General features: G+C 38.8%; 1 protein-coding gene across 1 annotated transcript in view; it reads right to left on the reverse strand.

The window, feature by feature from the left end:
* The window catches only part of SLC4A10 (solute carrier family 4 member 10), a 118,188-nt gene that overhangs the window by 23,329 nt on the left and 81,805 nt on the right, over positions 1 to 13,054 (reverse strand). Inside the window, exons 14-15 of the mRNA XM_063318304.1 lie at positions 11,944 to 12,189; positions 3,101 to 3,206 (exon numbers count right to left, since the gene is read on the reverse strand). Of these exons, the coding sequence (XP_063174374.1) occupies positions 3,101 to 3,206; positions 11,944 to 12,189 (352 nt within the window). The remainder of the gene's footprint in view (positions 1 to 3,100; positions 3,207 to 11,943; positions 12,190 to 13,054) is intronic.

Below are 13,054 nucleotides of genomic sequence, written 5' to 3' on the forward strand. Positions count from 1 at the left end.
AAGCCTGCAGCACATAGTGTGCTCAGTTGCTCATTGTAAATGTTTAAAAGACCATTTAAATGAGATCTGTCAGCAATCTGCACTCTAGTCCATATGGTTACACTCTTTCCTATGGCTGAACTGACAGATTAATGGGAAGTTGCCTAGACTACATTTTCCCCTCTTTAACAGGGAAGGGAGTGGAGGCAAGGGCACGCCTAAAGCTGTGTTTTCACACAAGCCAGCTGGGCTCATAGATGTGGATGGGGTAGATCCCTTGCCAGAGGTCCTAATGTACCCTGAGGAGTGGTCCATTCAGGAACACTGCTTTCCATGGAGGGTTTGTCTTGACAAAACTGAGTCAGGGCTGGTACTTTCCTTAATGCATCCTAAACCTCGCCATTACAGTTGTTCCACTCTGCCCTCTCCTCCTTCTGCACAGCTAACAAGAAGACTGCCTCACTTTCTCAGTTACTAGTTTGTCATGAACCAGGAGTACTGGTTTAAAATAAGCTGTAGGTTATTAAACAAATAAATAAGGTCTAGATTGTTTGGCAAACTATATTCCCATATAATACCCAAAATGGTTAAAATGATGCCAAATCTGATTGATTTAATATAGGGAAAGAAAACAGAAAAGAAGGAAATGTGTGAACTTGAATCTTCATTCAGGTTCACAGACACTCACAAATGTGAAGCTATAGTATTATGGGCAACACAGCTGTTTAGGCCAGCCTGCAGTTTTAAAAGCCACAGCACTGAGACCACCAAATTTGTTTAAAAAAAAAATTCAAAAGTTTTTTTTAAAAATTTCCCTCTTTGTTCCCTTTTGTTTTAGTTTCTCCTGCAAGCTTAGCATTTTTCAATGACAAAAAAATATTTATGTTTGGATTCAAGTTAAACATTTTAATTATATTCATCTCATATACTTAAATATTATATTTAAATTTATATTCATTTAGATGAATATAAAAATTCATCTAAAAATCTGGTTTGAGACTAATAATCCCAGGGCTGCATGTGTCCCCTTGAAATACCTTCTTTCTGTGTCATCCAGAGTTGCCTAATCCTCCCCTGCCAAAAAGCTCCAAGAAAAAAAGCAACCCAGGCCATCCACACAGGTTTAAGACAAGGTCCTCCATTGCTGCCCCCAACATTGTCCCCATCCCACATATTCAGTGTGGCTCTTTGCCACCAAAAGGGTATCCTATAGTAACATAATATGCAACACATAGTTTCATAAAATGCCCTAACACACAAATATCCCTGTTGTATGGCCATGAAATACAATCTTTAAATATTCGGGAACGATTTTTCAAGCCTATGGTAGGCGATGAACTATTTGGATTATATTTTGCATAATGCCCAGAATTCAGTTATAGCCATGCAGTCTTTTTAACATTCTTGTGATGCCTTATTTAGAACTTATACTATTCCTAGATAAAGGTCAAACTGCTTCCCATATGATGCACAAATCAGGTTGTATCACAGTTCTGCACTACTGGAATCTGAACAATTGAAATTTCTTGGAAATATTTTCCAATATTTGGAAGTTCTGTGCTGAGAAGCTGGTGTTACCAGGCTGGTGATGTAGATATAATAATAACAACACACATTTACACCAGGTGATAAGGATTTGCTTCATTACTTGTCAAGATTAGGCTTCTTTAGCATGATCTCCACTCACATTATAGACAAGTTTGTCACAAGACAGAGAGCATCCCTCCATCAGAAGATGCTCTCAGGATCTGATCATGTCAAGCTAGGATTAAATCAGAGGGTTATGCACATAGGAGGGCAATCAGACCAGCCTTGCCTTCCAAGACATGTATTTTTAGGAAGCCAACTAGTTCGGAGGCTAGCAAGGTCCTTAAATCAAATTTAGTAGAACCTAATGATGATCGTAGTTCATCGTGTAGCCCAGAGGTTTACTGAAAAGAACATTTAAGAAAATTCTGTACACAGCCTGTCTTTGTCCATGTGGAGTGATGTCACTGACACTAGGGCTCCTGTCATTTTATATTTTGCTTTTTCTAAGGAAATTCACATACGTTTTATAACTCCCCTCTTAGTAAAATTCTCAGGCCACTCAGATTAATGTTATCCTTATTATTTATTATCTAACTGGAATGACAAGCACTGACTATTTTGGCTGAGTTCTCTTCATTTATTTATTACAAAAAGAAAACATAATAAGAAATACTAAAGCTAAATCCAGAAACAAAAATTAACCACAAAAGAAAAGCCAAGATGAAACCCAGAATAGGTGCTCCCATCAGTCACCTGGGATCGAAGGCATGATGGAATGGAACAGCTTTAACTGTTTACAGAACTGCAGCAAGGTGGGGGCTCCACAGATGTCTTGGGGGAGATTATTCCATAAGGTGGGGGCTACTACAGAGAAAGCAGTGTCAGTTTATCTTCTGCTTTCTTCCCTTAATGTTTGCTTTTTTCTATTCTTATACCATCAGTTTTAGGAGGTTTTCTAGTTATTGACCATAATAAAGAAAGTAATTATTCATCCACATTCAACATGCTGGTAAAAAAGAGTTTGTGCTGGTGACTTCCCTAGTACTCTATTGACTACTGAAAATGCTATATGGATGGTAGGGGATTTTTCTAAGTGGAGTGAAATGTGAAACAAAGGGCAGACGTCGAAAGGAACCCCCTAGCTCAAAAAAAACTCATATGGACTAGCTGAGATCAGAAATCTGCTAGTCCAATGCAATATAGAAGCCCTCATTTTCTATAGTAGATCCCTATCATCTGCCTTCAAAACTGCTCATTTATCTGGCAAAAAGCAGTGGGCCTTCTTCATCCTTTCATAGTGAACACTTTTAAAAGAATAGTTGAGGCACATCTTACTTGCCAGAATTTTAATTGTTAATTAATTTTAGTGTACATTTTAATTGAAGTTCTGAGACATTTTTCTGCCTTTTATATTTTTTGCTAACCATCTTGAATACTCAGTTGAATAGCAAAGAGAGATACACGTTGAATGAATGAATAAACTATCAATATGTAGTCTGCAGATCCTGCCATCAGCCTCTGTATACAACCAAGATATATTCCATATGTACACCTTGAACGCATTCATGGTATGTTGTGGTGGTACACTTACAGTCACAGTAAGATTCGCCCAAGGTATAGCAGATGAGGACATGTTTTGTGACTGCCAGTACTGTAAAGTAGTATTGCTTGGGTTATCTGGTTCCACACAGCTGCATCTGAAAAGCAAATCAGTGCTTGACGTTATCTATCTATCTCAATCAGAAATGAATAATTTATTTCACCATAACTTTGTAAGTTGTCTGGGGCAATCATGTATAAATTAAAGTTGGCAAAACAGCCGGTCCCTTAATGATACTAGATGCAGTTTTCCCATCCTGGCAATGCAGCAACGGAGTTGACCTGCTCCTGTACCGGCCCTGTCTCCCTCTCCTCTTAAATGCTAAATATAGCGTTTGTTTTCACAGTATATTCAAAAAGTGGCATGGTGATTCATCCTCTAAAAGCCCTCTACAGGATACAATCCTTGCCTCACCCCATTTTCCAGTCACTGCCACACTTTGAAGGAAGATTATGAATCTTCAAAACTTTTGTTTCCACTAGGTCCTCAAAAGAACGAAGTTTTACTCTGCTCAGAAACATACTTCGCTACACTGTAAACTGTAGGAGGACTGCAACATTGAAAGGGTTCTCTGAAAAACAGGATAGAATATATAACTCTGCCGTAAATCATTTTTGTAATACTACAATCCACGTGTTTTGAAAAGTGCACAAATACATATACCTTCTTCACTCGCTTAAAGTTCTCTGCATTGTGATTGTGCTGAGGTCCTAGCTCCATATCAATGAAATCCTTTATATCATTACAATAATTACATTATGAACATTCAGTTAGAATACTCTCAAGTAAAGAGTGCAAAGGAATAATAGAAAAACATACTGTCCCTATGTCTTTATCAATTTCCCATGGTAAAATTAATTGGATGCTGGACTTGGTAATTCTGCTTCAGTAGGGTTTTTTGTTGTTGTTGTTGGTACAGCAAATGGAGAAGCTTTGCAAGACCTATTCACAGATTTATGAACCAGCTGGTAAGGCTACAATTGTTCAAACATAAACTCCTAACCATAATGCAGAAATCCATGTCTTTCAGGTTTATCACTGAAAAGTAAGTGTAAAGGTTGATTGCATTCCAGGACTAAACCAGCATTCGAAGTTGGTAGTACTGCTATCACAAAAACTCCAAGGAATAGTGTCTCACGTATCACTCAGAAGGCCTGCAAGAAAAATGACCGTGGGGACTCCTTTGAAATCATCTTTTAACCTAATTCTTGGCTTTTGTTTCATCTCTTGAAAAAAATCTGGGAAAGGCATTAAGAGTGCATGTATATCTATGAACTACCAATTACTCCAAAGCATGCACAGGTCATAAGCATAATGTGTATATCAGTTGCTGGTGACTTTGCAAGTTAATACTGTCATATTTACCAACCACAAACAAGCTCAGAGATTGAAAATATATTCTAGACATTGACTGTATGACTGAATGACCATTGAAATTTCATATGCTTAAACTTTTGGTTAGCAGCCATTATGCTGACTGATTCATTAAATGAACTCACTTACATGTATTTGGTTACCAATCAGTTTCTGAGCTCAATTCAAAGTGTTGGTGATGACCCATAAAGCCCTTTATGGCTTGGGCTATTGCTAATTTCAGGACCATCAAATCAAGTTTGCCCATCCTGTGCAGGGAAAGGATGCTTCTGACTCGTTACTCCCATAATGTGAAATGTTCTTGGCTGATACTTTGAATGAAATGACTGAAACTAAAGAACACTTCAAAACAGTGCTATTAGACAGAACAAACCTCAGAGTAATGTACTGTATTTCACTCTGTCTCATCTTCCTCAACGTAGCTGTAAGACTGGAATTGATTATTAAGTATAATTTACTACAGTGCATAAATCAAACAAACTATGCCTGTTTATATAAATCAGTCTGAAATCACTAGCTGGCTTCAAACCTCATACTAAGCCTGATACACCCAATATGGCACCCAGAGTCCCCAGTGTGCCTAAAGCACCTCCCTTGGTGTCCACCAGATTTCTTTCCCTTCACTTTTTACATTAAAAAAATATTGTAATAACAGTTAACTTGGTCTGCAAAAAAGGAAACCTTTGTTTCCAGGAACACCTTTCTTTCCCAGAATAACCCAGTACTTCGTTGAAAATTTGTCCAACTGGGCAGAAAATGGACAAAAATAAGCAGGGGCCATACTACAAGGTGCAACAGGGGTTAGAGTATGGGTGTCTGTTAGGGAGAGCAAATGATGATATGTATTCAATGTCTTTACACAAGTGCCATGACTTAAGTACCTGTGTCAGATGGTGAGATTTCAGTATGTAATGGCAGCATTTGCTTAATGGTATGCATGTCATCATTTTGACATCATTGTGGTTTGTTACAGACAACCATGTGCTAGAGGTAGGATAAGTAGCATTCTGGTAAATAGGTGTTTTGTAACTAAACCCAGTATGACATCCATTTTGTGAATAGACAACTCTCAGCGGATACTTTGCAGGGGTGCCACACTTTCTCAACATTTCAAACATGCCCACCAGCCCTAGAACATGGATGCTCCTGTGCTAAGCCATAATTCATTTTAGATAAAACAGACTATTAATTCATCTAGTCCTATGTAGTCTCTTCTGGCTTTCAGGAGATTATCTCAACCAGAGAAACCTTTTCCCCAGAATATTAATCTTTATTTTGTTCTTTTTTAATACCAACCAGGGGTTGAACTTGGACATAAAAAGCCTACGTTCTGTTACGAAGCTTGGTGGGGGTGCTAATATCACTTTCCATGATGGCCATCTGGGGATATGTGGCAAAACTAAATCAAAGGGACAGGGATAAACAGGAAAAAAGCATTATAGAATAAGGGTCTGGACTGGAAAACAAAAAAGCTCATTCAGTGGGGTAATTCTGTTGGCAACTTCAAGCATCATCAAAGCTTGTTTTCATGTTTCAGGAACAAAATAGTGGGGGGGGGGGTTGCCATTTAATTTGGAATGATAAGCAACTGCATTGTTGAAAATAAAAAGAATTTGTCCCCTACTATGGGAAACAAATAGTACTGCAAGAGATTTGGACCAGTTTTATCAAAAGGTGTGGACACACAAGAACATTCCACCTTGTCAGACGTAATATGCTTTTCCTGCTTTGCAGCTGCTGTTAAAGCCTCATATTCAAGATAATTATGAAGGTGAATGAAAGAACTACAGAAGATGCCATGCAGGTGTACAGGTGTTAAAAAGAGAAACTTAACTTAAAGCCTCCAAAGCAACTGTGGATCTAAGGAGGAGGAAGATTATTTTGTATATTGTTCCAAAAAAGATGATGAAGAAGAGCCGAATGCTTCTCAGAAAGCAACAATGTTAAGCAGACAATGAGCGTTTTTATCACAAACCTTGACCTACAATATAAATGTGTGTGTGTGTGTACACACACACTGTATATATGTGCACGCACACACATGTGTATCTTCAGATCTAGAAAGTATTTTCGCTTCATGGGCAGTTGAGGCTAGGAATGGGGCAAATGATTAAGATAGGTTGCTGTATGGTACCCACCTGTTCAGGTTTTCCTAATGATCTGCTCCCTCTGCCATTCACCTGTTCCCTCCTCTCCCAACCACCAGCATTCCACATCCACCGAACCACCTCAGGAATGTCTGTGCTGTTTTGAATTCTTTTTCCCCCCTGAAGAGTATGTGCATGTGTGTATGTGTGCATATATACATTTTCTGACATAAGCACCAGCACTTGGAGACTGCACTCTCTATCAGTGTACATGGGCAGGTGTTTAACTACACGTGCACATAAACATGTGCATCTGTTTACATCTTTGCACGTCTGTGTGTGTGTGTGTGTGTGTGAATGATGGTAAAGTGTTCTTCTACCTCAGACTCTGTTTTCTTGTTATTTTTCTATTGTTTTATTCAAGACAGATTAAAAGTTTAAATATGTGCTGCTGTCCATGTAATTTAACATAAGACTTCAGTACCTCATGCTGCTATACATGGGAGATGCTCAGTGTTGGCCTCTTCCTCCTTCTCTTAAAAAAACAGCTTTTATCAGTTCTGTGACAGAGATCTATGGAGACTTTCTCTACATCAGTGTTTCCAGACAGGCTTGAAAAGGCATGTACCACAAGGAAGTAAGGAAACATTCTCTTCATTGTCACTTGACAGCAGCTAACATCCCATAGTAAGGGCACACAGCTTTCAGGTTGAGATTGAGTTTAGGAGTATTTCATCTTAATTACCATCATTATGCACTGCTTCATGACTGCAAAGTATAAGGATGTCCAATGAGCATTTGAGGGGTTAGCAGAAGCATGGATGGAGTCCAGACACCTCCCACACCAATGTGCCTGCTGACCATGCTCATGACAGACTGTGCATTCGGCTTCATTAAGGAAGCAACCACAGACAGATATAGTCGTATGCTTGTAGGAGTCCTCTGTCCAATCAGGCACCATTGACCAAAATTCCCCATCAGGTAGGAGAACATACTCAGGTCCCTTTTTCACTAACATTGCAAAGACATTTAATCAAATGTGAGTACAGGCCTCCTGAAGGCTCAGCACCTAGTGCCTGAGAGGCTGAATTCTCATAATGGAGTCTACACTTAGAGGGCAGATGGTTGTGAGGCCAGCCCACACACACCTTTGCTAGGTCCCTTCATCCATACTTAGGATTCAAGGATATTGGGATTTACAAGTTTTAAATATAATATAACCTAACCCCAAAACTAAAAAAACAAATGCACAGATAAGTAATAGCAGCATCACTTAACTAAAAGAATCTAGCTCAGTTATTCAGTCAGAATGACATGAACTTGGCACCTTAAATAACTTTCACAGTGGGATATTATGCTCCCAATTCTTAAATGTACGTCATGGACAGATTGTCATATGCATACTACCATGCCAAAACTCCTTGAAATTATTCAGTATAATCTGTTAATAATCAAGGGACTTCTGGTAAAGAATTACATTTTCTTTTTTGTTAGAAAACATCAATTCATCCTTTTTGAAGTACAGAACAGGACTGCCAAAGAAGAGATGAAATTAGTGAACTAATTTTTAAATATTATCCAGGGAAGGTTGATTCTGGTGATGTAATGGTGTGTGGGGATCACCTTGGGAGACAGGGGGGAAAGCTGCAGACAAGACAGCTGGCGTGCAAAAGGGCTCTCAGCCCACAGAAAGGGGGGATGGCGTGGGAAACATTTCAGAAAGGAAAGGAGGGGAAAAATACTTTCAGTCTTGCAAGATTCTGTTAATGTAATCTGACAGTAAAGATACAGCCAGGGGGTACTGGCTGTTGAGGCTTGTCGGCCTTGGTAAAGAGCAATGCAATGATGCCCAGCCATTCTGAGATGGCCTGAGCAATGTGGCACTGGAGAAGGTTTGTTGCTGGTTCAAGAAGGGGCTGAGGCAAGACTCAGAAGTGGAACAGGGCAGGAGGCAGAAAAAAGTGCTAAATCCTGGGAACCAGCATGGGAGGAATGCTACCAAAAGCAGAGGGCTTGGGGCAGGGAGCCAAAAGAGAAAGGAAGGCCACATTGTATAGCCAGGAAGCACAGTTCCCAGTCTGAGAGAGAAAAAATGCCAGCCAGTATCCTAAACCCTTCTCTTAACTCAAAATGAAAACGGCTAGAATTTTTAGCAGTATACATACATGATAAACTAACATTCTAAAGGGCTTACATATGCCGTAAGCGAACATTTAACTTGCATAAGTTAAACTTTTTCAGTAAAGGAAAAAGATTGCCTTTGCAATGCATCTTAAATTTCAAGCTGTGGCTTTGTTTTTTCCTTGCTAGTTACCAGTAAAATGGATAGGAGAAGGCAAGGCTGCCCAGCCTTGGCTTATTTACTTTGCTAAGGAATGTTACTAGAATAGATGCCATTTGTCTTAATAAAAGAGAAAAAAAATCTCAAGAAGTGTTTTGCGTTGTGTCTTTTAACAAATCCTGAGAACTAAAACAAAATCTATGACATTCACTATTAATCTTTATTAATCCATTGACAAACCAAGAGTGACATAACTGTGATAACTATTTGCTTATATGCCAGTCGTCTCTGAAGAACTGAAGAAGCTGGGTTTCCCAAAACCACATTTAAAGGGTGGTTTATGTTCAGTTGGCTGTAAAGGCCATAGAGATTATGGATGTGATGGAACAAACAGAAGCAGAAGAGGAAAAGCCTGACCATCCAGAAGTTCTTAAGCTGGCACAGAATGCTGCATTTTCCCAGCCCTCTGAGATGTCATTGAAGCCTCTTTACTTCTCATGTTCCTTGGGCAGACTAGTAGAAAACAATGACCAATGGCACAGTTCTGCTCTAATAATATCACTTTGCCGTCGCATCTCCAATGTACTGTGATCGAATAGCTCTGATAAAAACATTCATTGTGATTAGAAGTCAGAGTTGTCAGTCCTAAACCCACACCTTGCCCTCTCTTCCCCTCTTACACCTTGGAGCATTTGTACATGGAAGACATCTAAGGAAATGCAGTGCATTTTGTAGATGCAGCGCCCATGTCTCTAGATCTCTGTGAATTCTGTATCATTAGTAAAGGTCTGAGACAGAAAATCAATTATCAGGATTCAGCTTACTCTCCCCATCCATCTGATTATAAACTTCAGGCAACAGTTCTGCATCTCTGTCGATTATGACAGCAAAAAACCAGAACTGAGTTAAATTAGTATATTGATAACATTTCACTCCACATCCGCAAGTTATCCCCCCATGTATCTTTTTATTTCTAATCAGGTCCTAAGCAATTCTTTGAAGCCCTACTCTGAGCACTTGTTCACGCTGACAAGTGTTTCTTAGGTTTTGAATCCCCTCTGCAAACCTCTTCTATTTCTAAACTCAGAATAAAAAGGGGCATAATTAGGGCAGCCTATTTAGTGAGGATCATAACTCACTGGGAGAAGACATAGAGAAAAGATGAGATAAGAAAGACCCTGTTTGAGAACCGGATTGAGTTGTTACCAGTGCACATAATTAATCTTAGGTTAGATAAATATTCTTTTTCTGTGTATCTAATATTGGGCAGTGGGAATTTCTGCTTCACATAAATGAAAAAAAAAACCTTATAGAGTAAGCAATACAAGGCAAAGAGGGCACCTATGGAGGATTACCCCATTCATCCAAGACTGAGAAAAAGGGAATTTTGTACATACTGTATGTATTAGGGTGGTGCATGTTTCCCAAACAATGCTGAAGAAATGCTTCAGACCCTTCATAAGTATGGCACCTTTGTGCTATTTTTAAAACATACTTTTTTTCCAGGCTTTCATGAGAGCCAGAAAAAAAGTTTCAGCTGCTTTAAAAGTTGCATTAACTTTACTGACTCAGCTCCTTAAACATTTTTTCAGGTTTGCACAAAATCCTGAAAAAGGACTAACTGCTTTAAGGAATAGAAGATGGGGCTGTGCTTACACTAGGTCCAAAGCACTCCTTCTAAATTGTCTCTGAAGCGTACATGACCTAAATAAGTATATATGTGTTTGTGTTTGTTCTCTGCCACCGTCTCTATATAGCTATTCAGATGCAAACCACTTGTTGAGCTAACTCTTTGTTACTCGTTCAGCGATCAAGTGGTGGTGGGGCATCTTTGTTTTTCTATTGTTACTCCAAGGGAAAAGTTTCCTTGAATCAAGAGTTCATACCATCTGAACACAGCCCTTAAAACTATAACCAGAGGGACCTTCTAGACTGAAAATATTTCTGTGAACTACCTGCCTGCTGAATCTTCTCTTAGCCAATGAGACTATATTTCCTTTCACACAAGTGAACCTCTCATATATACTGTTTTATAACTCAGCTCCCTTCATCCAGCTGTGATTCTGACAGTATGAACATTTTCACTTTCTATCATTTTCATCTGAGTGCAAATTATTTTAAATGGTAGCACACGTGAGTATTTCCCCCCACAGATAATTACAATTACAGTTCGATACGTCACCAACACTTAACAAGATGCAATAGGACATGGCTAGGCTGCAGTTGCTAAATCCTAATGTAAAAGTAAAAAGCCAGTCTCTACTTGGCACCAAAGCACACGCAATGTTATAGTTGGGGGAACAGCATTCCAAAGCTACATTGCAGAGTTTCTCAACCAGGGTTCCGTGGAACCCCAGGGATCTATGGGAGGTCACTAGGGGTTCCCTGGGAGATCACGATTTATTTAAAAAAATTATTTCAAATTCGGGCAACTTCACATTAAAGAGGTAAGTCTCATTCTTTATTTTTAGTTTAAGAGCACTGTTAATGCCTGTAATACAGGCCTACCCATGAAACGGATATAATAATTTTGTAACTTCTGGCCCAGCTTTGAGCCTGAAGGTGCAGGGGTTCCCCAAGGCCTGAAAAGTATTTCAAAGGTTTCTCCAGGGTCAAAAGGTTGAGAATCCTATCTATTAACTACTGCCTTAAAGCTAACATTCATGAAAAAAAATTCGTTTTGGAAAACATCCCTTCTTTGAATTTGTAGGGATTTCCTTTATTATATGAAAAGAAGAAACAGTATAGCTATAGATGAAGTATATAATGCAACTTTGAAATTAATAATCATAGTAATAACAAAAGGGGAGATAATGAGACCACATCACTAGAAAGTCTTCTTCTACACCCCATTTATTTAAAAATCTGATTAAAATACAGACAAACAACAGATATCAATGTGATTGTTGTGATCTTGACAAGTTCATCAACGTGAGAATGATGAACAGGCAGCAAAACATGGGGGAGAAATATCAAAGTTCTCTTTCTGCTGGGTATCTCCTCCCTAATTTTCACAGTAGTGAGAATTAGGCAAATAAAATTGGTAGTGGCAAATAAAATTGGCAATGGTTAGCGGACAAAATCTTACTTACGAGTACTGTGTTAGAAGTTCCAAGTTATTATGCATGTTGATTGGATATGTTTCTCTGAGATGATAGAGCTTTTCTAAGGCCTCATAAATGAAAATGATGCAGATAAGAGATGCAAACGCTTCTTCCGTAAACCGAGTAATATAGCACACTAGGGAACTTGCATCAGTCGCAACAAGAATGATACACAGAATTGCAGTCCATAAACCAATGCTTGCTCTCAAAGAAAGGTAAGACAGATCGTATTCCCTATTAACACATTAAAAAAAAATTACTGCAGTTGCCAAATGAGAAGACATAAGGTTACTGAATTCCATGTGGTTTCTAGACAATAAATTCTCCAAAATACCTTTTTTGGAAAGCATAGCAAAGGCTATAACTACTTACTGTTGTTTGCCAATGCTAAGCCATAAAACATATTGCAGTAATAAGGCTGATTTTTCTGGCTTGTAGCTGTGGTATTGCCTTGAAGGCAAATTCCTAGATTTGCTTGGATGTGGTAGCAGTCTTGAAAATAAAAAGGCTTCCATTCTGCTCTTACGAAAGAGCCCATATGATTACAGTATTCCTGGTTATTATTTTCTTGTTCATATATTTGGTTTTATCTTACGTTTTGACAGGTTTTATATTGTTGACATATTCTACAAATAGGAGGGGGACTAAGTATGTGAGTAAACAAATACACAAATGCAGTGCTATGCTATGATTCAGAGACTTGGACTTCACAATTGCACCTCATCCAGGAGAAGCATCTTGGAAGCCATTTTAAAGAACAATGATATTTAAATATTTGCAATAAAGCAAAACACTTAATTTGAAACAATCCCAAATATGCAAGAATTTGGGTGCAAAACATCAGTGCAGGCAAATAAGCACTAGGGCTTATTGGTCAGGGAATGTAACATGTTAAGGATGCTGCCATCCCGTTTTTTTCCTTGTCTGTCTGATCTGCGGTACCTTGGCCTTAAAATAACACTCTTAATGCTATTTTGGAGATAAAAGCTCTAAGACAAAGTCAGGAATCTGTGGCTGGTCAGCTGTTACTTGAGAATAGCTCCCATCATCCCTGATCACTGGAGCTACAAGCAAGGCTCATGGCTCTACTCCAATGCTA

This window comes from Candoia aspera, chromosome 1 (genome assembly GCF_035149785.1).
Source record: "Candoia aspera isolate rCanAsp1 chromosome 1, rCanAsp1.hap2, whole genome shotgun sequence".
NCBI lineage: Eukaryota > Metazoa > Chordata > Lepidosauria > Squamata > Boidae > Candoia > Candoia aspera.